At 36.3% G+C, this 26653-nt stretch overlaps 1 protein-coding gene across 1 annotated transcript in view; it reads right to left on the reverse strand.

The window, feature by feature from the left end:
* Positions 1–912: 912 nt before the first annotated feature.
* Positions 913–26653, reverse strand: part of MRPL3 (mitochondrial ribosomal protein L3) — a 31532-nt gene continuing 5791 nt past the window's right edge. Inside the window, exons 5-10 of the mRNA XM_075083382.1 lie at positions 24054–24153; positions 22078–22138; positions 13295–13403; positions 11228–11305; positions 10160–10237; positions 913–1552 (exon numbers count right to left, since the gene is read on the reverse strand). Coding sequence (XP_074939483.1) covers positions 1403–1552; positions 10160–10237; positions 11228–11305; positions 13295–13403; positions 22078–22138; positions 24054–24153 — 576 coding nt within the window. The 3' untranslated portion in view covers positions 913–1402. The remainder of the gene's footprint in view (positions 1553–10159; positions 10238–11227; positions 11306–13294; positions 13404–22077; positions 22139–24053; positions 24154–26653) is intronic.

A 26653-nucleotide genomic window follows, 5' to 3' on the forward strand; every position in this document is an offset into this window, starting at 1 on the left:
TTTACCAGTTCACATCTCCATACCAGAGTCTCTACTGATCTCTCCCACTCCACTGCAAGCCAGTAGCTATATACTACCTCTTTAAGATGGCATGTGGTTTTTTCAAGATACCACAAAAAAAGTCAAGACATCTTCAGTCACTGAGACACACCATAATGACAAGGACATCACCTTTTAAATTGGAGAGTATTAATAAGGTCTTCAGAAATCTCATATTTACTTTAGATATTTGATGTCCTGTGATGAAGCTGCAAATATGAGTAGACAGCACTGCCACAGTATTAACGGTAACTTAGTATATGCAAACTCTTGAACTACTGCAGGGCTTGTAAGCAAGCGCTCAGATGGCACTGACAGTTATGCAGGTACTCGCTTTTGTATGTGAGAGGATTTATAGCGTTCAAAAGATCAGGCTTGTAAATAGTAAATCACATAAGACGAAAAATAAAAGGATCGTATTGATTCCAACTATTTTTGAATGGGGTGTAAAGGAAAAATAAGCATTATCATAAAGACAAATCCTTCACATTTGGCCTGTTTTCCTTGTAATAGCTCTCCTGTAGCAGCATAAGAGTCTAATACAGAGACAACTGTAGATGCAGATATTTCCCCAGTGATCATGCAAGGGATCCTCTGTGAAGTTCAGAACAATCTGTCAGCGAAGGCGACGAACAGGTGGCCACCGCAGTCTTAGTGCTGCTTTGTTACTGAACATTTCCCATCCAAACACCCCCTCACCACACACACTGCCAGAACCCTCTGAAGAGACAGACAGTGGTTGGCATCATCTTCCCTCTAGAAAATTTGTTGGGTATCTGCTATGTTAAACTCAACACAACATAAAAGCAAAAGGAGAGAAAAAGCTCTGGTGAAAAGAGGGAAACAAAACAAGCTCACGCTGCTACAGGGCAATGCATTTTCCTGTTTTATTTTCGGTTATTCTTCACGAATTTGGACTCACATCTGATTTATCTGGACCCCCAGATGCCAAAGCAAATTTGAGAGGTTTTTTGATTATCAGAGCTGGCAGGAATACTTTCCACAAAAGAGAAACAGAAAGTTTGGTAGCATTCAGAAAATTAAATGGAACCACCTTCAAATAAACCAGTTTTCCAGCAATGTGTAACTTTTCACAGCTTGTGACAGAGGCTCTGTAGAGAAGATCTACAGATCACTGCAGACACACTGTTTGGTGTGCTTTACAACCCTCCCCTCAGTCTCACCTGCTGCTTTAAATACAAGTTTGAAATTGACAGTGGTAAATCTTATTACCTACCAAAATGGCAATATCTGAAGTGTTCAAGTCAGTTGGTCAGACTGAAATTCATAGGTTTACTCTTATATAGCATTGCAAAGTTCATGGAAATAACAAAATTCTGTTTTTTCAAAGATGTGAAGAACATTATGCATATGTGATAGATGGATCCGTGAACTGGAAAATCTCCTCATCATACAAGTCTTCTGGTAGTTTTTCATCTCCATCAGCAAAAAATGTAGGGAATGGAGGGTTTTTATTGCAGTCCTTGTAAGAAGGCAATTTGGTATCTCTGACCTAAAAAGCAGGAGGGGGGAGGGTGGGGTTAATAAATCTTCCAGAAGACTTTCAGGTAGTGATACACTAGAAATTAAAGACATCACCTTGCATGCATAAGAAAAAAAACCCAACAGCATTCGCATTACACTTGTTTATCTGAAGAATTCAATGTATAATCATCAGTTTGTTTACTATCAACCCCAGCTACTGAATTTAACATTTTGTACCTGTCATTAAGGAGTTTTTGGAAAAAAAAACCCAAACAACCCAAAACCCAGCAAAATAAAACAAAAAAACCCAAAAGGGAATTTATCACTTGTATCATACTGTGAGAGAATCAAAACCTGCTCTCATGAATTCATTGCTCAGTATTTTAAAATGTTATTAAAAAAAATTTGTGTAAGTATGTCTTGTTTCAACTGTTTATATACCACAGTACTTTCCTTCATGACACAGCAAGTTATATTATCCAGGGTAATAACCTCTTCAACAACCAAGACATGCTTTTGTATTTACCATACAAACTAATTATGGCAATTAATTTTGAAAAAATATGTGCATGCGCTGCACTCTCTCCCTCCAGCAACTGTAGAGTTATTCAGTGACTGCAGAGTTAACCATCTAGGATTCTTCACCCAGGAATCAGTACCCGAGTTTGTAGACCATAAGCCTTTAAGAGAGCTAATTTCCAAGAACTGTAGTGCTACAGAGAAATAACTTTCCTTCACTGACCTCTCTACATGTGAAAAGATTTAAAATCTAGCCCCTGAAACTCTAATCTCTGAAGAAAATTAGTAGCTAGAATTATCAGCAAAAAGCAGTTTGTCTGCGGTAGAAGATAGAAGGCTGGTATCTCTGAAGAAAAAAAGAGCTACACATTCTCAAGCGGTGAAGTTTTATTTAAAATTAAATTCTTTATTTCTATATTGCTACATATGATCTTCCTCCTCAGCTGTAATAATGCTTTCAGCCTCTATACTCAACTGGATTAAAAATAAAAAAGTTACAAATAGATTAAACAAAAGAGAGAAGATAAGATCTTCCTCTTATTTTTTCAGTGGGCTTTTACAGAACAGGAAGCTGCTTCTTAGTTGGCCGGACAAAAAAAACCTCACGTAAGACAATGGCGATTTATACCAGCAATTAAATAAAACAATTTTATGCCCACTGACAGTTTTGTTCTGGCAGCACTATATTTCCCAGATTCATATCTGCTATTACTTGAGCCTTTCCCAAAGTCCATGAGGATTCCTGCAGATGAAGTGCACAATAAATTTGACTTAAACTTCAGCTTCTGAAAAACTGTTTCGTTCCCCAACCCTGAGGAAATTCCAAGTTTTCTAACTGCAGGCTTGATAAACAAAAGGAAACCTTTTGCTACGAATGAGGGGACGAAGGACTCAACACATTGTCTTGGTTAGGATGGCTACTTAGCTTTTTAGAGTAAATCATTCCTCTTCTACCAGACACCTTCCTATAAAAAGCATTCTCTATTCACTTGTATACTGCCATGCATAACTACTGAAGTACCTGTAGTCCAGGCAGACAGCAATTTCCATTACACATCTACATAGCATAAACCAGGCTGAGGCCCAAGTCCAAAGACCTTTGCTGCAACAGTTCCAGCAGCAGCGAGTTCGGAGGAAGCAGAGCCGGATAGCTCCAGCAGTGCCGGCTGAACTGCTGAGGTTTAGCAGTTATTCATCCCTTTCCATACGTTGCTGTTGTTTCTTTTTCTATATGAAAACATGTCTTAATAACTTCACCGGTTACCTGTTATTTCGTTTGCCCCTTTCTCTTTTACTCCCTAATGCTATTACACATCATAAGCCGCCTTTGTCAACAGCAAAAACCCCCATGGTCTCTCCATGGGTTACAATAATATTAGGACGATGAGAATAAATAATTTTATTTCTGATAATTTATTTATTTCATATGTATCTTACGAAAATGTTTTCCATGTCTAATTTTTTGTTACTTATTATTCTCAGTGCAATAACGTATGCTGCTATATACAGGCTGTGTCATTACAGGGACTTTTGGACACCTGGAAAGTGAAAGGAATTTAAATTTTTTCCTCTTGTTAAAAGGACTTCCCATCATAGGACTTAGGAGTAAAACATCTGCTCTTAACTGAAGGCAAACCCAACAGTCTAATCATCCTCCTCTATTAGTTTATCTAAATAAATGTAAGATTTCTGTTCATCCTTAACATTGCATTTTACATATTAATGTCAAGTGGCATTTTGCAGATAGTGCCTCTTGTGCTATAAGAATTCTTAAAGTAGATTCTTACAAAACATTTTCAACAGACCATTGTTGCTTTCAGAGTACAATACTGCTTCATTTTGCCCCTTCCAAACTCCTCAGAAGCTTGACAGATCCCAGAAGCACGAGCCAACCCGATGTTAAAATTATTTTCTTCTGATATGCTCTCTCTTTTGATCAGTATAATTGATGCAGTATTTCTTTCAACTGGTGAAAACTACTGTTCTTTTTCCATCTTCTTCTACATTCACTGCTTTCACATGCAATTTAAGTTCTACTCCTGAAGCACTACCAAACTGAATGAGTGTTCCTCTTTCTCCCTTCTAAGTTTCAAAAGTTGTTAGACAGGTATTAATATTATTATTGTCGACATCAAAAGAATTTTATTTTACATCTGGAAGTACTTATTAGCAACTTAAACATGGAATGATTTATCTGTAAGAGAATTACTTCCTTTCCACTTATGAAGGATGCAGCATACCAAAGGTTTTCTGTATTTATTACCTCAGATTCCTGCAAAGTAATTCACAATATTATAAGGGAGCTAAATGGTATGCAGCAGCAGTGACACTTGTCTGTATAAGCATGTATACATGCAAGAAGTAGGTGCCACCCAGCACAGCTCTTCCTGTTCTCCCAGTAACCTCTGAGAGCATCCCTAAAAAAAGGAAAAACTGCCACTGAATGTCTTTCACCTTATTCCTCAGAGTCAAAAGCCCAAGGCCCCAAAACCGGAGCCTTATGGGTCGCTTCAGACTTGAGATATTGTAGGGTTCTGTGAAAACAATGCCTCTCAGCAAAGAATACAAAACTGTGGCAAATAACATTTCACTTTCTTCCTTCCCAATCATTTGAAGGTCACAAAATATTTTTTACATTCTACGTTGAAACTGCATTACAAGCAAATGCTTTGGTAACCTTTTATGGTCAGGCTGTATAAAAAATTAACAAACTTCTCTCATAACTGCTTTTAGGCCCTAAGTAAAAATGTCTACAACTCAAAATCTTGGACAGGACATCACTAAAACTTTAGACAAATGTTTTTATGCATGTTTCCTGCTAATACAAATCCAATGCGATCATCGTGAGAGAGAGAAAAAAAAGTGGGGGCAGGGAGAAACAGAAAGAGGGGGCAAAAAACAGAGGGGGCAAAAAAGGAAAAAAAAGATGAACCCCATGACATCAGAATAAGTTCAATGCTCTGTGTTACTAAAACCCCGTGAATTTAGCTCTCACCCACAGAAGAAATTGGGCCCAGAGCCCAAGTGGTTATTACAATCCATAAGAGCATTCACTGTATAGCTCAATATAACAGAAACACTTGGCTTGCTTAACTACTATATATTACAGTACACTATACTGTAGATAGTGTATATAGTAGTGTATATATACTACAGTACCTTCTCTGAGCTTTTTATTGAGAAAAATACTAGAGAAAGCTGAAATTGAAGCTGATTGGGATTTTATCACTAAATGTTTAGAACAGTCAAAAAGGGTTTTGCAGACACTTAAACTGCACATATGCATGTCCCATATATTGACAGCATAATAAGTAGTATAAACAAATACAAATGAAGAAATATATCAGCACGACATACTTCTTATGGTCTTAAACAGGCATCAAAACTTGATGCTTAAGTCACAGCTCACATTTGCAGTTTAACAGGGCTTCAGGCTGCATCAGCAACCACAGCAAGGAATGCAAGTTGTTTGCTAAACAGGAAAATGTGTTTAAATATACAGAGTGTTAGAAATTGTCTCCTCTGGTTGTTATACATTACCTAGCTCAGCTTCTATGCTATTTTTGAAGCTAGACAGAATATTGAATTCAAGAACTATATCCATTTCTGGCTGTCCTTATTTTGTCTTAAAAAAAAAACAACAAACAACAAACCAAAAAACCCAAACAAACCCCAAAATACCACCTCCACACAACTCTGTCATGGGGCAAAAGGTACTGGACAGGGAACACAAAAGAAGTCAAGCCATGATGCTATTCCTGTATGCCCCTAGTTTGAGCTCAGCAGACCCAACTCTGGTAGCAGCAGCTAGAAACACAGACTAATGTTGGCAAGTGTGACACAAAGTAAGTAGGATGAAAACTACTACACACTTCTCTATGGGTTACATAGATTTGCCAGGACTTCTGCTTTCACTACAAGTGGGATATTCAAAGTGATCAACATTGCAAGTCCTAAGAAAATCAGGTGCCTTAAAATTAGGACAGGTATAAAACATTATCAAATATAAACTATAACACTATTATAATATACCATACTACAGTATCCTCTCCATTATAAAGCATCTATTTAAAAAGTGATTAAGTCTTGTGCTCTCTTGAATGACAGAAGAGGTAACTTGTTGATACTACGCTTGGGAAAGAAATTGAGAGTCATAAGCTTCCCAAAGAAAAGGTTTTTTTCTAGAGGATCAACCCCATGGACTGGTAACCCTAAGCCTTGTAACCTGAGAAGATGCACCAAGAGAAACAGGTATTACCTGAGGTAGGCTATCTTGATAGGCACAACACAATGATTTACAGATGCTTACTCTGCAACACTACTCTTGTAACAGCAAAATTCCATACCTTCTAGCAGAGTGCTAAAGTTTCTTAATTGTATTAGACCTTGTCATTGAGAAAGAAATCTATACTAAAGTAAGCTTTTTTGATTAGTTTTCCGGTTGGCTTGAAACATTACTTATGTCAGTTATTTACCTGCATGCTTCAGTGTGCAATATCAAATGAAACCTGATTTCTAATTAAACCTGGAATCCATCAATCCTACTATTGTGCAATTTTTCAAGTTTCATCTTCAGCAGAAAAAGCTAAGTGCTTCATCTCAGTCTGGATACAGTGCTGATGCACTAAGTTTCCAAAAATATTTAACATACAAAACAAATATATGCTTCAAGGTGCACTGTGGTTTTAATGGTTACCAAGCAACACAGAGTGGGTGCTGAACACCAATGCCTTACTCTCAGAGACACACACAAGAGGAAAGTATTATGTGACATTCCACTTTGAGCTCAAAGACGGATCCACATCTCCTACATTTTAGTCCTACCTAAATATAGGCAGGTATTTAGTGGAATGAACAGTAATTACGAACATTAATATCCCATAATTTCTCTCCGCAACTACAGATCCAAACAAACATACAACAACGTATAGGATGTCGAAGTCTATATGCAAACAAGAACAGACCCTGGAAAAAAGACATAAGCTAAAAACACTACAGATGAGTGCGGCAAGATTAAATGGAGAAAAAGCCCTCGGAAATTAGAGAATACATATACCAAATAGTATTGCTTGGCATGCTTTTTTTAATTAAAGCTTTCTCTACTCTTCAGAGATGCATTTGAAAATAGAAGGGAAGATTTTGTAATTAACACGTGTAACTTCTATGGTTTATGCAAGAAAAACACCAGAGTGGATTCACCAGCTCCAAGAACTGGAATGAACTGGTGCTGACTACATACTCCCTCCAAATACCAAATACGTGAGTGGAAACAATTTTTTAAAATCTATTTCCTAACAGCAATAATACCTGCTACTGTACCTTTATCTCAAAACAGGATATTTTTTCTTTTTACTTAGAAGCTATGAAAGTCTGCATGTGGAGCACTTTGATCAAGATCTTTCAAATATCGTATTATGTTCCTCAAAGAGCTCTAAGGGATGAAATCCCTCATTCTTCCAATGGATCCTTAACCCTCATTTCTAAAAATGGAATTAGCTGCAATTCTGAAACGTGTATGCCAGAACGCATATGTGAAGATACCTGGACTTCTAAATTGCAGGTAACTATGACTTGAAACATTTTCATACATAGGTAACTTGCAAATACAATTAATACAGGTTCTACATCTTGTAGACACCATGTACAAGACTTAGTAAAGCAGTCAAAAGTGCCTTCTGCCACTTAGTTAATAATAACAGATGAGGTTTACTTGAAAAAGAAGAAACCCATAACGGAGCCATTTTAACTTCTGGTCTTAGGATGAAGTTCCAATCATCATCCATGGCAAGTGAACTGAACAGAAATTACCCCTAGACATGGCAAGCACTTAAATGGTATGCAGCAGACTGCTATGGCAATCAAAGTCCATGATCCTCTTCACATCACAGATGTCATCACAGTTGTTTTACTGCATATGCTCAGGCGGCTTGGCCCAGCAGTCTCCTATTAACAAGGTTGTTGACTATGGCAGTACTGCTGCCTCAAGGATATTTTTGAGCTAACAGCAGGGCTGCTTTCAGAACAAAACCAGTAAATCCGAGGTGGTAAGGTGGATGCTTTCCAGCCTAGGCAAGAGTAATGTCTGAGTAAAGAAAAAGAGAAGGTGGAAGAAAAAGGTGGAAGTGACCCAACCATGACAGAAAGCATGTATCACTTCCAGTAGGCTCTTCTCCAAGAAGTAGTGCGCAGTGCCTGATTAGCAAGGGGACATCGATTTGTTTAAATGAGATTAAGAATGTGTGGTATTAACAGACATAGCTTTGCTTTTAAAAACAGTTTGTGTTACAGGTGTTTAATATATGTTCGTTTTCTTAGCTCACTTAAAACCAGAAATAAAAAAATTAATTTACTGAGTCTGGTTAGAATAAAAGTTATGAGCTGGTAAAAATAGGTACTGTATTCAGAGTCTCAGTGACTTCATAAAATGTTGTATCCTTGCAGATAAGACATCCGAGATGTGTACATGCAGTGGCCAGTGAACCATGTAAGTGTGGATTTTAACAGCAGGACTAGGAGAACAAGATGCACAATCTTTTGCAACCATTAGCTCTTGCTTAAGAGTACTACTAAGATCAAAGAATAAAGTCTGGGCATCAAACGTTACTAATTTTTGCAGTTACATTATGTTGCTTGTATATGTATGTTATAACTTAAAAATAATATCCTACAATAAATCCACACTTAATTAAACCTCAGACTAACATAAAGCAATCAGGTTCATGGCTCAGGATTTGAAAAAAATACTTAGAACACATTGAAGAAAAGGTCATTCAGTCTGATGCACAGATGAAAAGTCAGTCAAACTACAGTCTTAATTCTATGTCACTGATGTCATGCCCAGTAATTTTGCTGAATTTATCCTGAAAACTACTTCTTCTGGACACCTGTTAGCTCATTTTCACTATCTTGGGCAAGAAACATGTAATGTATTCCCCAGGCTTGGGCTGGACAGTACAACCAAAGCAGTTTAGAGATATCTCACTCATTAAAAAAGGCCTGATTTCCGACAAAACAACTTCAAACAACTTCATTTTCTGTGTGTAAAACATCTACTTGAAAGCTAGGATTGCTTTACTTAATGCCCTGTAACTTTGGAGTTCTACTCCATGACCCAGAAATGCATCACGGAAACTGGATGCCCATAGTAAAAATTCACAAAACCAAAATAAACTAGTTGAAAACACCTGAACTTTCTGAACCCTGTAACTTTTCAAGAACTGGATCATTTAAATCCTTACAATACTTATGAGAATTTTAAACTATATATCAGATATATAGGTATTATACAACAAAGTCTTTACAATAGTTCATAATAGAGACGCTTGATACCCTGTAAGAAAGGAATCAACTTCCTCCAAGTAATTTGTGCTTGCAGATGTGGAGAATATACCTACATAGACAGAAAAGGCTATTCTGAAAATAATCCTTAAAAGTACTTTTCTTGCTTTGATGTCAATTATTTATGTCGTAAGAACACCTACTAGACTCCTCATTGTTTCAGTTTTTCATAGACAATACTGAAACAATCTCCATAAAATTTGAAATTAATTCTGTAGAACATAAAAGAAAATAACACTGACACATTTATACCGATTGCAAAGGGAATTCGTATCATTATTGTGAACTCCAGCTGCCTCCTCCTGTACCTCAGCGGCTCCTTGGAAAGGTAACTGCTACTGTGTATTGGAATGCTTTGAAAAAAAACCTTTAAAGCTGTGCTTACTGTGTACTTCTGTTGATGAATCAACCCTTAAATAATATTCTGGAAATATCATCATCATTCCCTTCACTCAGGTTAGTGTTAAAAGGGGATGGACCTAGCCCTGAGACACTTACCACAGGGTTACAGTGACTGTGCTCATTCATCACGGGCTACACGGGTGCACAACATCAGTGCAAAGCTAAGAATGAGCTGTTTAGACCAAGTGGTGACCCACTGCCCCTATTAATCATTCACTTCTACAGAACTGATCCTACTGCCCTTTAATTCAATAGTACAAGATGGGACTCTGAAGAAAAGAAGACTGCATTCACCCAAAATTTTCCTTTTATAAGAAGAGAGTCAGCAAGACCTTAGGAGTCTCTTATACCAGTAAGCTGAAACTAGCAAACATACCTTCACCAGACAATTTGTGTGACCTGGAACAGACCCGTTTACATAAATAATGTCATGTTTTGTGTTGATCCTCCACACCTAGGAGACAGAAAAAAAGTCATTGAGCTTATTTTAGAGGCTGTTCCCGGTTTTATAAACAGTAGTCCAGCAAAGCACTAACTCATTAACTGGAGGTGGTACTCTGGGGAAGATGAATGTTCTGCACAGGTTCAAAGTCACCACAAAATTCAGTTGCATGCTACTCTGAGTGCAAGCTTTCCAGTGCAGGAGTCTATTAAAGAGTTTTAAAGGGCTTGTGATCAGCCAATATTTGGTAAGGCAGTCCCGTGTTCAGCATGACACCAGCCAAAGCTCCCAAGCAGGTGACAAATTAAAACAAATATGCTCATGAAAACATTACTTTGACCATTTGCTAATTTCTTAATTTTAGGAGGTGCTCAACTGAACGCACACATTTTCTGTTACAAAACATTAGTTTTAGTTAGCAGAGAGTAGCACTTGTTTGCGAACTAGAGGCTAATATGCTTTTTGTGCAAACCGCAGAGATGGCCTTCAGAGACAGAATAGTAGCTGTAAAGCTGTAATAGCCCAGGAAATGCTGCAGCTATGTACACATCATAATCTAGTCAGAAACTATAATCCCCTTTTTGCACATGAAGGTGAAGGACCGTGATAAAGTCAGTACTTCAGAGAACTCAGACTTGGATTGGGTTTGAACAAGTGGAACAGGCATGAAAACATTAACTGAAGGTCACCAAAAGCCTGTTTTCCCACTTCAAAGGCGGAAGTCAAGGGACACAGTCAAAAACACATCAGATGTGGAAGTATCACCTGAAATCCCAGTCTCCAGGGACTGCACATATGCAAAGGGAATTCAGATAAATTATTTATAACCCACAAGAAGACAGGAGCACACATTTGCTGCTGTTATCTTTCCAGCTCGCTTACTTCAAGATGCACTTGTCTGGATTCTGACAGAAATGAGAGACAGTTCACCACCACAAGGCTACAGGGCTAAGTCCATTGCTTGGCAATGCATACGCACATTTTAGTACACTCAGAACTCACCTTTAATCCAAAAGATGTCCTATAGATGTTACCCATTTTACCAGGCATTTTCTTTCCACGATAAACTTTGGCAGCTTTCTAGATAAAAACAGGGCCGAAAAACCATGTAACTGCAAGAGGTACATCTACAAACTTAAGAGCAGGAAAGAAAATATGCTGGTATGTCCAATGTTGAAAATATGTAATACTGAAAATATCTAATATTGATTAGCATTTTAAATACCTCCTGCTGGAGGTTAAGTATGTTATTGGAAATACTTGAATTCAATCATAAAATTGCTATAAATACTGTTGTATCAAAGGGATTCTAGCTTCGCTTAATACATAATGAGCCTAGATTCAGAGGAAGATCTTCACTCATCCCATATTTTCACTGAGTGAAAAGCAAGAAAAGGTTTTTTTCTAAAACTCAAGTTTTAGAGAGTCAAACACAAGAGAGTCAACACAAGACGCTCACCTACACCACAGACCACAACAACTGGCAAACTTACCTAAACTACTTGTGGATGCTTTCGCAGAGCTCCAGAGCAGTCCTGCCCTGGAAGACTGCCAAAATAAAGGTACACTATAGCTTCTCCCCTCTCGCTAATCAATAAGTTTTATACTGATGCAAACCAGATTTTTTTAAAGCGTGTGTTTTTGAGAACAGAATTTTTAATTACATTCCCTGCTATTGCTTAGTTTCTGTACCCCATTTTTGTTTGGCAGGGTATAACCTGGAGAACAAAGGTGGAAAAGAAAAGGCAGTGCAATAATGCAAAAGTGCAATACTTTTCAGTTCTACAGTATTATCCAGGGATTTGTTTCAATTGCCTGCACCACTCTCTTATTCATTAATAATGTTTATTTTTCTTAAACTTGTGTGAAAATCATGATTTCAGGAAATCAACTGCAATAAAGTTCTAGGGCATGATTCTGTACTAAACTATGCAGGATGACTAGACACTGAGGTGGTCAACACTAGACCAGAAAATAAAAATCAAGGCATTGTTTTTCCCTTATTGCATCCTTTCACCTCGTTTCCTTTTCATCATAGCTGTTTCCAGTACTATTTCCCCTTCTATATACTTTGTGAAATTACATGCAGTGTTACTGCTTAGGAAATTCTAATTCAAAGAAAAGTAAAGAGGGGCTATTTTGTAATGATGAATACCACCTGCTAAAACAAAGTGTTGTATGTTCAAATGTTTACATTCTTTGGTCTTCAGAGAAAACAGTGCCAGGTGTAGAATTCATTTTCCGGTTGAAATTAAGGACTATAAATCAGTACTGTATGCTGTTACAGTCTCAATTACAATATTGTTGTTGCCCGATGCCTTTTTGCTTTAACTATTCTCTTAAGCATTATTAATCCTTTTTTCATTTTTATTTTAATTTCTCCCAAGAAAATTACAGACAATTCAGGTTTAGTACTGTGACTCAGTTGGTCTTAATTCTGTGTAACAAACCTAGTTTGCAAAAATCCTCCAGTTCTGCCTAAACGTTGTGCAACCTCTATAGGGTCAAAGTTTTCAATGCACCTGTTCCAAAGAGCTTTTAAACTAATATTGATTATAATTTGAAACTTAAAAATATTCTGCTTAAAAATGCTAAGCAGTCAAAAAACTATTTTGGGAATGAGAGAGTCCATAAAGCAGCTATACAAGCCAGGCAAGGTGATAAAAGCAACTAGGATTCCAAAGAACAGTACAATATCTGCAGTATAAAACAACAAGTAAATCCTTTCCAATCTATAAATGCTGTGATAAAAGATTCTTAGAGCTCTCTTTGAAGCATTAAGACTATTTCTCTCTTGTATACTACAAAATACCACAATTTGCTCAGTTAAAATGTGTTTGCTCACTTACTAGCAATACAGAATATTAGTAAATTGAGGCTTAAGAAAACTGCTATCTGTATTATTCATTATACAGGTTTCTGAACTTCTTTGAAGCAGCTGTGATTCTCTGCCACCACAGAGTAGTTGGTAACAGCTAGCTATTCTGAAATGGTTCGATTTTAGAAAGCAGTTCTAAAAATACTGAAGAACGTTTACATCAGGAAATAAGAAGAAATAAGAATTCTCACATTAGTAGATATTGCTCCAGGACGTCTGTGAGTTTTCGTCTGGCCGTGGCTAGCAGGCTGGCCTTTAAATCCCCACCTTTTCATGACACCTTGAAATCCTTTCCCTATTCTGAAAAGAAAAATAAACAAACCTGGGTTAGTCAGACTTAAGGTTTCTAGCAATAAACAATAACTTCAGTCAGGCTCACGATCTTGTGATCTTTCCACCTTTAGCAAAGCTCAGAGAGAATACAGTTTGTTGTTTGTTTTTTTTTTTAGATCTGTGTTTTATAGCATAAACATATTCTAGTGCGATACTTAAATTTTGCTTTTCAGAATAAGAAGCACTACAAGAGAATCAAATAGGCAAAAAGACTAACATAAAATGTTCCTTGCTGTGATGGTCCTCAATGCATGGTACTGTAATGAAGATTTCACTGAGTGGACACTAGAGGAAAAAAAAAATCCAACCAACCAAAAAACTGAATAAAAAAACAGCTGTAAAATAACATCACATATCAAAACTTAATGACAGGTCTTAAGCATCGAGAGAGGGAAGAGATGGCTGTTTAGACTAGCATAAAAGTATGCCAAGTAACATTTCTTTTCTGAACTACAACAGACTCATCTCTTGAACACATTTTTATGTGTAGTAGAAACACTTAGCCCTTTTGATTTGTACTCATCTGACAAGTAAGGTCTAAAACAAAATAACACATAAAATGTATCACCAGTGTCCGTGCCTTAATCTTTGAGGCACATAATATTAGTGGTTTTGGAGTTCTCTGTTTACTGCAGGGACAGACTCAATAGGAAAAACTGCCTCGCCACTGCACAAAAGAAAAGCCAATTAAAGTGTGTGCTTAAACCAGCAATGTTGGTTTCCACAAGAAGTCTGTCCACAGGGCTTATGGCTGCACTGATTATTTCACTGATTTAACAGATGATCCTTTTCCTCCAATTTACAGAAATCTTTTCTCTGCTAATGTACTTTGCAATGCCGTGGTCCTATTAGTTCAACCATTAGAACCTTATGGCAAAACAAATGAAAACAAAACCGGGTGCGAGCATGCATACAGCATGTTGTATATATGGACTATGTTTTGCTGACCCCCCTGATGAGAAAAGCACTACCGTTATAAGCCAGAGAAAATAACACAAAAGCAGAAAACACCAACATTCACAAAAACTGGATTCTTTCCTCTTCCACTTGAATAATTCTAATCTGATTGCTGGCCCAGTTTCCCAGAGCAGGTCAAAAAAGTCAAAACCAGTCACAAATGGAAAGACTCTCTAAAGCCACAGAACCATCAGGAAACAGGACTTGTGCAACCACGGTGTCCACCTCTTGGTTTTCCCCTTCCCTGCTGAGAACGTAGTGGTCAATCCCAGTTGAATTTGGCACAGAAGATAGATATGCAACTGTCTGAAATCAAAATTATTGGTTAGAAAGTCCTGAATTTTTTTGCTCTTTTCCTACAACTAAGGAAATACTAGAACAGGATTAAAGTAGTGATCTGTTCCTTTGGCTTGCCAGCTGGCCTGTCATACAAGTGCCTGCCACCAGCAAAAGAGTCTTTCCAGGCCAAGACAGCAGTGCAACATGGGTCACGGCAGTAAGAGGGAGCTGAAACCTGAAGCTGAAGGCATCTGTGGGAGGGAGGACCAGGGTTACCTGGGATCAGGAACAGAGGATGATCATATAAGGGATGCAAGGTTTTGTTACATGAGTTTCTCATGAATCAGCTTATTTTAAAAGCTTGCAGTAATGAACAGTGATAGTTGTAAAAAAAAAAAACCAAAAAAAACCAGAGGGTTTGAAAACTACTCATGCTTTGAGAGGCTCAAAATTTGTCTTTTTCTACGTCTGCAGATTGCTAGGGGATTAGTAACTTCGAAACACATAGCAGAAACTAAGCTATAGGAAAACTTGTATTTGTTCTTCCAAAATGCTTTTTTTTTTTTTCCTTTGAAACTATCTATTATTGCCCATGTTTACCAAGTAGACTACTCCTGGCATCTCTAGCTGGAAGATGAAATCAGCAAACTCTCCAAAACCAACTGCAAGTGGGTTGCACAACAACAGCTGTGCAGTTACCAGAGCGAGCAGATTGGGGGCATGATTCATTCTTCAGCTGCAGAAACGTACTTGCAATTCAGAGAAAACCATACAACCATCAAAAGCTACCATTTCGAAAGAAAACAGTACTGTCAACTTTAATCAAGAAGCATAAATCCCTGAAGTCATGAAACCACTTCAATATTTCATTCAGATTGTTATTTTTAGACATGAACAATTTAGAATACTCAAAATTGTAAACTGTAATAAAATACAAAAAATATAAGAAATAGTTAATACTTGTAAGAGCTGCATTTTGAAAAAATGTTTACTTCACGAAATGCAATAAGGTATCTTCAGAAAGAAGCAATTGCAACACAAGATAGAGTTGCTAGTGTTTAATTATTGTTGCAATAGACTATGCTTACCTACTTGTCGGTTTTTAAAATTACAGACATGTTTTCTGTGACCAAAGACTCAGACTTTACAATTCCAAAGCCTTTGGAAATTTATAGAAAGTGTGGCCAGACTAAAAATGAGCATTCTGGTAAACCTGTTCTGGCCAAAGTCACAGAAAGATACTTCAATGTTGAAATTAAGTATTTCATAATGTAAAATGCTTTACTATCTACCAAGGTTCTTTCATCATAGTAGCTCAATAATTTTTTAGAATAGATTCATTTTTTTGTGAAAAACTGATTGAAGGTCTCTGAATTACCTACAAATACACTTTATCTTATGACCCTTTGAACATTAATTTTCTATTCAACATGACTCAGTCATCATCATGATTGAAAATAAAACCAAGTTTTTATTAATTAAATAAGAAGAAACTATAATTTTACTTCATTTTGGAGTTTTTGATTTTGTTTTAAAAAATAAACAATGTATAATGTTCTTTAAACATATGTCAAGTTGAAAAACAATTACACAGACAGTGTATATTTCTTGCTAGACTCATGTTCTATCTGAAATAAAGCTAGAACCAGAGTGAAAACTACAGGATTGTGTGAATTAACATAAAGTTTAAAATAAAGTAAGGAACTACTAACACCTGTTTAAATCAAATTTAGAAAGGAGGACTGTTCAACTAGGTACTTAGTAGCTCAGCCAATATACCTCAACCATTCTAGAGGAATAGTGTCCACCTTGATGTGACTGTGATCTGTTCTCAGGCAAGAGGTGGATTTCTCTACTATGTGCAAAAAATAAGTACTATGAATACATTTTCCATGACTCAAAATTTATCTGATTTCTAATGCAAAGATTTTACATTCTTCCAATTGTATGAAATGCAAAGTGCTTTTGAAACTAATATCTTACATAAACAAGAAACAGAACTTAAGATGCATGCTGCTCAAGAAATACTATGGAAAATCAGAAGGATTTTATACCATTTATTTTTCTTAAACTTTTTAAATTCTGCCAAAAAGCTAACAAATATTTGTAAGAATATATTCTTGTTGTACTTCTGAACAAATGCCACGTGTCAGCTATTACTATCACTTAATTTCAAACTGTTTAATTGCCGTCTTCGCCCCTCTTGAAAATTACTAGGGGTGCATGCATTCAGCAAGTTTCACCAATAAAATACAAGAAAATTATAGAAACTTAACCTAAAACAGTAATTTGTCAAAGTGGATGAAATGGAAAAATCCCCCAAAAGAATCCTGGATCTTTTATTACTTAAAAAGTCTTGTGAGTTCATTTCTAACAAATATTTCATAACATTAAATTTGTGTGAGCTAGCCAAATCAAAAGATTGAAACATATAGTCATCATATATGCTATACATACTATTTTATGTATACTATATATTTATATACTGGTTTTTGTATACTACATGCACTATTCTATATAATTTCACATTAGCCAACATATGCATAAAAGATATCAACGAAACATGTATCTCTCCTGGAGTCATTTTTCTTATGATCACTTCATTTAAGAATGCATCAAAAGAATCCGATTTCTCCCCCAAAACTCCTAACTACTGACATCCCACTACATTTTGTTCATTAAAATCTGTGAAATCTTTAAAAAGAAACACAATACAATTCTAATTTAGAACAAACTCAAACAAGCGTAAGAGATTTTGGAGTTGTACCTCTTCCTAATAGGCATAGTACTGACAGCTTCAGATATTTTCAAAAAACATTAAGGTTTTTCAAAGTGGGATCTTAATCTAGAACCATATATTAATTAAACAGAATTAACATCTAGATTCTGCTCTGAAAAAATCAAGGTATGCATGCAGTATCTGATAAGATAATCAAGAACCTACACTGAAGTAGAATATTTGTCATCCTACTTACACTGTTGCCATTTCATGGTAAGACATCTTCTACCTGCTTGAATCAAGGACTACATATTTTTGTTCTGACAACAGTAACATTAAACACCATACCTGAACAAAAAAACATGCACGAGACCTATCTTTATTGGGCTTGATATGATAATGCTACTGTTCTTCAATCCATGGAATTTAGTCAGTTACTTTATTTAGCTTCACTGCAGCATGATTATCTGAGTCCCAGAAAGTAATCACAGGCAGCAATCATGATGATATGCAAAACTAAGACACACAAATGTTAAATGAAAGGAAAATAATCTTTCTGTAAAATTAAAAAAAGAGTTTAATTACACACAGTTGTTCTAGTCTCACCTGCAGGAAAGCAGCTGTGCAGGTCAAGCACCTAATTTTGTACAAAACCTCATTTTCCAGGTTTGTGAAAAGTAAAACGCCAGTACCTAATGAGCCGACTTCATTTAGAAAGCTACTGGAATAAAGCACTCTAATTAAGCAACAATTTAGTTTGCTGCTAACTCCTCAAACTTAGCTAATTTAAAAGACAATTATTTAGAGGAAAAGAACTCCAACTACTTAGTCAAATAATTTCAGACAATTGTAGAGCATACTTTCAGGCTCAGATTAGGCTGTTAACCTAGCAAAGTAAATAAACCACTAAACACACCAGAATCACCACTTCATTCTGACACTTTTCAGACAGAACTACTATTGGCTTTTTCTTTGGAGCAGCAAAATTTCTGATATTCCAAAGGTTTCCTGAAACGTTCATGAAACACATGGTCAAGTGTTAGAAAAAGAAGGTATAATACAACTCCATCTCCTTACTGCGTGGGGCTACCGCTGTAGGCATGGTCCCACCTCTCCCTATCGTCATATTTTAGTCATCTTTGTACTAGTGCAGAACCTCACTCAGCTGATCAGCAAGCTGGGCCGTGCAACTGATCCAGCTGAAAACTCACCCAGTGATGAATACGGATATCTCATACTGATCTTTTCCTTCATGCAACTCAGGATGCCAGTACCAGCGAAAGAAGGTCAATGGGAACTCTGTGGGAGCGAGCACCACCTCCTCTTTCGGCAGCAGCCTCTACTATGCCAGCTTAAAGAGGTCACACAAGCACAGCCTGGAGAGAAGTTTCTGGACAGTGCTATGTATTTTAGCCCAAAGTGTATCAAGCCTAAACAGACCATCAGGCCACAGTAATTCTGAAGTTTACTGCTGTCCCAAAAAGGGCACTAAGCCTTTACACGTTTTTGAAACATACCTCTGAAGCACCAAGGAAAAGGCTTGTCATTAATAACTGCTATAAAACTTAAGGATTGAGCTTTTAAATTGCTGAAAATAAGTACTAAGGGAAAAATTCAGCACTAAAGACCGGCAACATGCAGACGCACTGCCTACTGTCAGCGCTCTAAAAGCTATTCATACTGTGCTGAACAACTTATGAGACTTCAAATAACACCAAACTGTATACATCTTTAACTGAACCTTCTCATTCCTGTCAAAGTGTTTTTCTTCACAGAGATATAAATGAATAAAAACATCTCAAAAGACTCCGACAAAAACATTTGCAATGAAAGTTTAAAAGCAGACAGTAGTAAAAAACCCACCTTACACTTCAGTAACCAAATGAAGATGTTAACCAAGACTTCTGAAATGTAGTGCAAGTAGTTTATTCAAGCTACAATAACTAAGAAAAGCTTGCTCATTTTTAAGGAGTATATTTTAGATTTAACGTCTTAGCAGACATACAAAAGGCTATCTCGCTCATCTGAATCATTAAGAGTTGATAAAAAATTGAAATATCCTTTATATTACACTATATTATCTCCTCATTGAGGTGGCATTAGTTTTCTTTATTTCCATGTTAAAGGAATAATTAGAATTAATCACGCTATTAACAGCAGCACTACTATTTTTGTCTATATGAATTCAAATATTGCACACTTGAGTGTTTCCTCCAGTAAAACAAAATTACTGACAATCTTGTAAATGTACAGTACCTGTTCACGTAAAAATATTTCTAAAAGCTTTCCTAGCTGTGACAGCAAGTTTTTAGAAATTACTGTCTTTTAAGTCCATAATGGTTTGAATCAAGGAGATGGAAGTTGTGGGAGGAAGGAAAGGAAGTCAAACTGTGCTCCCTACTGTGACCCAGCATTATATCCTTAGGTACCTTTTCAAAATGCCCCTATAGCTTAGGCTCTTTCAAGCGCCTACACAACTTCTGAAAATGGGACTTTAGAGAGTAATGTACAAAGCCTCATTTCAGCCTGTTGACCAAACCTCCCCGGGTTCCCTCTTTGTTCAGCAGGGAGAAGCCGGCTCCTCTTGAGGGGGGTTCAGAACGCAAGTCTAACATGGAGTATATTCTCATTTTTGCCTCACAGCACAGCCCAAATGCTATAGCTCAATGATTTAATCGTTCCCAAGATAACTTTTTTTGCCCTTCACTGAAGCATTTCTTGGATATTTTTGTGACACTGTGAAATCTGTACTTAAAGGTACAGTTTCTAAGAATGATGGATACAGTATTCTGAAAAATAATGAAAAACTAAACCCCACCTAAGTATGAGACTAAGGAATACTGGATTAAATTGCATGGAATAAAGTAAAAGACCCAACAAAAAACTGAAATGTAGTAAAATAATTTCATTCTTGCCCAAGAGTTAAGGGAGTATGATAAGTGCAGCATTCCAGACAAGTGGAAATTAAGAATAAATAAATATTAAAGGTAAAAATCAGAATGAGAGAAAGTCACAGAAAAAGGTTAAAAACCCCCGGGGAATAGAAAGACTGGAATGATTAGGGAATCATATTGACAGAAAACCCATATTAAAAACAAAACAACAAAAAAAATTCACATCTTTCTCCTGACCTAAAGAATTTTTTCCTCACCTGTATAGTAGGATTACACGTAATACGCTACTGAAAGCAGCAGTACAAACAAAAAACTAATTTATGAAATGGGATTATGCAAATATCTGGAGAAAACAGATTAAAAATACTGAATTAAAAGACAGGATGGATTCGCTGACCACGACCAAGAACCCAGTCTATTTTTAGCTTGCTAGTATTTTCAAATACATTTAGCAAGATACAAATCAATACCCTGTGGCTGCTTACCAGTATCTTTCACATTGCCAAAAAAATCTTTTCCTAGTTCTTGAAATACTTCAACAAAAACAAAGCCTTTCTGCATTAACAAAGTGTGACACTTAATCTGTATTCCTAATGACACTGTGCTTTGCTGTGTTTCTTATAGGCTGTCCCCTGAATGCAATTTAGAAGCAGAATGAATAATATACCAGATCTAAATATTACATACGGAAGTCTGACATAGAAAAACATTTAATTCCAGTCAACACCTTGAGCACCTTTTCTCAATAGGGTGCCCTCATAGGTATAAGTCAGGCGTAGCTATATTAGAACAGACTACTCAGCTGTACTGATATGGTTGGTTTCCCCTTACATACAAAGCCCCCCATATAATTAATTTCCCCATGTATACAAATAATATTAGATATAAGTATTACACATACATGAGACAATTACAGTGGATGATATTTCAACAAGGCCAGCTGGGTATTATCTCCGTTACACAAAAAAAGTAAAACATCAAATGGAAAACATTATCTTTGTATCACAACACAACAAGAATACACTTCACTGAAATACGGAGATAGGAGTTCTCTTGGGCAGTGGGAATCATGGACATAAGAGGCATGACTAATCTTTGCCGCAGGATGCCAGTTTTTCTTTTGACACCCTCTACCACTTGAGCTCTAATTTGGCATTCACAGCGGTCTGAGAGGAAATCACAGAATCATTCCTCCCACGTTAAAGTAAAAGATCGTTAGCCATTGCTGGCAAGGAGACGAGCTGGAATACAAGAAAACAAAAAAAAGGAGTTTGACAGCTCTGTTGTCCTGCTAAATGTATTCACCAACTTTCTGCTTTTCTTTTGGTCCAAACAATGCATCTCTCTTCGCATCTCTTCAACAAATCAAATTTAAGCAATCTTTCTGGAAGTTGATGCCTTTCAGCATTTATTCCCCACTTCTACATATCACAGATCCTCTGTTACAGACCTCTTTGCCTGTGCTAAGCTTGAGCATCTCTCAAACTGTTTGTCAAGCCCTTCCATATTAATCACATATGTATGACAGACAACATATGCAGAACCATAGCCCTAATGATATTATTTGTTTACCTACCATGTTCAAAATCAAAAGTAAGCCTCAAAGAAAGAAAGAAAATTTGGTATTTTTGACCCAAGGGCTGAATGGACTTCTCTTTCCTGCCACTACCCTCGCAATTGTACTTCAGCTTTTGTAAGCCATAAATTCAAGCCAAAGTAGAAGGAGGAAAAAAAAGATTCAACCAGTCTATTTGAAAGATGAACTGTACACATTAAATCATTAGGAACCTACGTTTTTGCAGTAACATCCACGAACTGCCCTGGGCGGAAGTGAGCAGCATACAAAGGAGTACCTTCAAAAGAAGAGGAGAGATCACGTTCAACTAAGTGCTGAAGTCCTCAAACCACTATCCAGTCATTACCATCTAGGGCAGATTACAGTCACAGGAAAGGAAACAAAACTTTGTTTTTATTCACATATTATGTTCTTCTTTTTAGACCTCACTGACTGAAATAGATGCTTTGTAGTTACTACTTAAACACATTTCTCGTACCCAGCCCAATTTCACATGAGTAGGAAGGAAGGGTTGCGGCTTTACTCAGATATGTTGCACTGCAGACATCGAGAGAGGCAAAGCCCAAAATGCTTAATTAGTTAAGACTCACAGTAAACGAACTTGGCAAGAAAACAGAATATACTGCACTTATAACTGCTAGCACTTCACAAGGTGTTTTTAAAAACAAAAAACAGAAAACAAAACCCAAAACGCTATTAAAAATAGGGTTAAGAATTAAAAAAAAAAAGTTTTGCAATGCTTCCTCTTTGTTAAGACACAGTGTTTCCAAACTACAGACTGTGGCAGAAGTTCAGCTTCATCCTCTGGGGAATTACCCTCATGCTAGCCTTTAGCAGAAGTAGTGCTACTGTCAATCAGTGACATCACTCACCTGACTGCAATTATACTCATTTCCCTGAGTGCTTGTAGTATCAAAGTTTTAATTTTAATTAAAGATTTATTTTGTCTTCAGCAATTTTTTTTCATCCAAGTGCAATATTCTTTTATTAGCGGCTTTAAAAAACAAAAAACGAAACAGAATTGATAACTTAGTTCATTATAAATGAACTTTAATCTGGAGATCTATGCAGCTGCATCTTCAACAGTTTCCAGCCTGTTTTAAGTCATTTAAAAAAAAAAAAAGAAATTTTAATTTCTTCATGTCCACACCCATTTTCATGCTGTTTTCAAATCTGTATGAATGCAAACTGAAATCACATAAACATCTCCTAAGTAACAAGCATGAAAATCCACCTATGATTTCTGTTATATTTATATGATCCATACACATTGGGGTTAAGATGCTTTTCAACTGACAGAAAATCATGTACATGAAAGTTGTTACGTATAAAATACACACACTGCAAAACCAGTTTATGAGAAGTTGCATTTATGCTTTATCTCAAGCTTTTGCTTCCATTTATCAGTCCAGACTTCCTCTTCATGTCAGATTTGATTTTTATCAGTTACCACACTTGCAAAAAACTTCTCTGATGGTAAATAAAGATGGAATGCTTTAGAATTCCTTACCCTACATAATTCTTGGGAAAATACCTGTTACTGTCAAAAAAGCACAAAATAAAAGCAGCCTAAATACAGCAGCTAATTAAACCCTAAAACCATAAATCTTTTTTGTTAAATCTCCAAACTTCTAACACTGATTTTTAGTGAGAACTTTTGTTATAACATGGTTTAATGTGTTTTTCTTTGCAAGCTGCCAGAAAAAACACCATATATGACAGCTATCAGCCCTACTTCTGAATGCAGCAAGAAGAAACAAACCTCAAACTGCTATTTTAGGATCCTGAGAAACTTGACCACAAAATTCTTGGTGCCCCTCTCATAAGGATAATCAGAGAGCTTCCTGCAAGTGCATTCATATTTATTCCCAAAAAGTGCGTCAAGGTTACAGACATTTATTTCTTAGCTTAATGTTCATATTAGCTAGTTTGGATCAGACTTATTTTCTAATCAACGGAAATGTAATATCCAGGAAAAATGAAAAATCCTACGTCTTGTGACCTAGAAAGTAAAGCCCATTTTCTAGTTTTCCCTAACAAAAAGTTTGTTTGTGCTCAATAGCAAAGAATCAAGAATTCAGTAAGTTCCACAAAAACCAAAAATGAAATACACATCATAACTTGGTTTAGGTCTGTAAGCGGCAGACGTTAAATGATTACGCATATAATATTCACTAGCTCAAAAAGATTACCTGGTTTAATTATGGCATCATCTGTTACATTAAATGTTGTAACTTTCTGCTTCCGCGGTACTCCAGCTTCTTTAAAAATTTCCATTGCAGACTCTGATTTCTGTAAAAGAGTAGCAACAAAAAAGAAGGGATCTTAAAATACCCAAGGATCAACCTAGCACAGAAAGTGATTACAGACTGTCAACACCACTCAGCAAAACAGATTTATCATACTACACTTTTATCTTAAGACTAGCTTTTTAACTCTATGTAAAATTAGTTTAAAACTCCTGTGTCTGCATTTTATTTTCTGTCAACTACTAACCCTACAGCTACATCATATAAACAGAGATTTATGAAGATTTCTAAGATCAGGAAAGGGAAAACAATCATTTAGAATGTACATAAAATATATTCCTGCTTTTTCATGACTCTCAAAGAGTTTTGTAGTAATTTAAAAGCATTTTCTCTTTTTCAAAGCTTCTAATGACTTAGTTCCACACCACCATCAATATAACTATCAAAACCACAGAAATAAAGCCTGTTCCTGCAGAAACTTCTAGAAATGCTTAAATTCGCACAGAAGAGAATCTAGAGTCTCTGGACAAAAAAGAAAAATGAATAACAACAAGTTTATGATTCATGTACCAAGTACACACCAAGTACACTCAGTGTCAAACCACTGCTGACTTACTGCGGAAGGGCTCTTCTTTTTAGAGGACTCTGACAATGTCAAAAGTACTTAAAATTGTTCTCAGCCATTTTAAACAAGACAACTCACACAATGGCTGACCACTGAGATGATACCACACAATGGAAACAGTGATGCAGGAAAACGGTGGCCATAGGAAAAAAAAGGCAGCTGATTTTTCTTCAGATGAAATCTCCTAGAAAGCAATTCAAACATCTGACAATACTGTCACACTTGGAAAGTCACACCTCTGAGGTTCACTTCTCAAAAGTTCTGTGCCGTTCTCTCTCTCCCAAAAATAATTTTGTGTATTTTAAGACAAAAGATCGTTAATACCTTTAAAATTGTTACTTAGTTAATTTTTAAAATCTGCATGTTGCCCTTCCTTTTGTTTCTAAAAATCTGTTAAAAAGTTCTAGGAGAACACAGGAAGTTTCATGATAAATAAGTGAGCAAGATGATGAAAAGCTCTGACTTAGACACAAAACAGAAATTTTAACTTTATGAATCTGTCCTTATCTGAGGAAAAAGTGTGGATACAGTCTTTAAGAATTGAAAGGGTTTTTTGAGTGGCTTGTTAACTTGAGTTCATAGTACAAAACACCTCAAATACCTTTTTAAAAAAAAAAAGTCATCAGCTAAATACAAAATCTCCCCAAAGACCACAAAAATTTGAGGGATAATTTGAGGATAAATGTGTTAAACTGTGGTACCATATGCAAGAATTAAAAATAAAGAAATCCCCTTTCTGCTAAACACCTGCCTATCAATCCTTTATTCCCACTGTTATGTAAAACTGCTGCCTTCAATGACAGCAGGGAGCTCTGTGCTCAGCACGGGTGTCTGGAAAGAGCTACTGCAGCTGAAGAAAATCATAGTGAAGTCAAAGGGTAAAAATCGCTTATACCTCAAGAGTCCTACTATAGCCTTGCACTGTTCTACTTCAGCCACAAGTTTTCTTCAAACAGTCAAGTCAGAGATATATTTCTACAAACGAAACACTGCAGTCTTCACAAAGCCTTCCTAAAAAGCAGTACTCAAGAGAAGAATATTGAGTCAATTCTCAGATGTTCTTATTTTTAAAGAGACCAACAATATCTTCCAGTATTAGAGGAAAGTGACGGATATGCCCTCACTTAAGAGAAGCATATAAAATATTTTCGACAAGAATTGTTAGAACACTAACAAAATCGTACTTCTGAGAATAATTTAGCATTTAAGAAATCATGAAAAAATCTATTCACTTGTAATAGACTAAAAAGGAAAAAAAATCTTGCTAAAAATGCAATACCCCTTACCCTTTTTTAATCAGTTTGAAACTCAAAAGAAATACATGAAACTCTCTGTTAGTAAAATAGCTGAGGATATCTTTAGATATCCGTAGCTCTGAGGAATGAGAAAGACAGATGTTCCTATGAGGAATTAACAGAAGATAAACTGTTTATGCTAATACAATACAGTATCATTCAGCTTTTCTTTAATTCTCACTTTCAGACGCTTCAGAGAGAAAAGAAGCACATTAAAAGACTGATAAACATAGGAAAGCAATGATTCAAACCTGCTGCTAAACCGCAGAAAGACATCATTTGTTACCACCTTAACAAGTAAAATTCTTCAGAATCAGCATGCCAAATTCTTGCTTAGAAATTATCTAGTTTACACAATGATGACGATAACAACAACAGCAGCAATAATAATACAGAGCTCGGTCTCAGGCCAGCTCCTCACCACAGATTAATGAAATATCCTTAGACCAATTTCTTTATTAAAATGAGTCTAAGTTCAACCAAATTAATAGGCGCCAACTTGGAAAAAATTACGTCCAAGAGAGTTTTTAACATAACTTAAGCTACTAAAAAAGTCCTTGAGTTGACTTTTTAGGTAGTTTGGCCTTGAAGAAATTTTCTTAGTTCACAAGAGCTGTTTAAAT

The sequence above is a fragment of the Phalacrocorax aristotelis genome, chromosome 2 (assembly GCF_949628215.1).
Source record: "Phalacrocorax aristotelis chromosome 2, bGulAri2.1, whole genome shotgun sequence".
In the NCBI taxonomy this organism is placed as follows: Eukaryota; Metazoa; Chordata; class Aves; order Suliformes; family Phalacrocoracidae; genus Phalacrocorax; species Phalacrocorax aristotelis.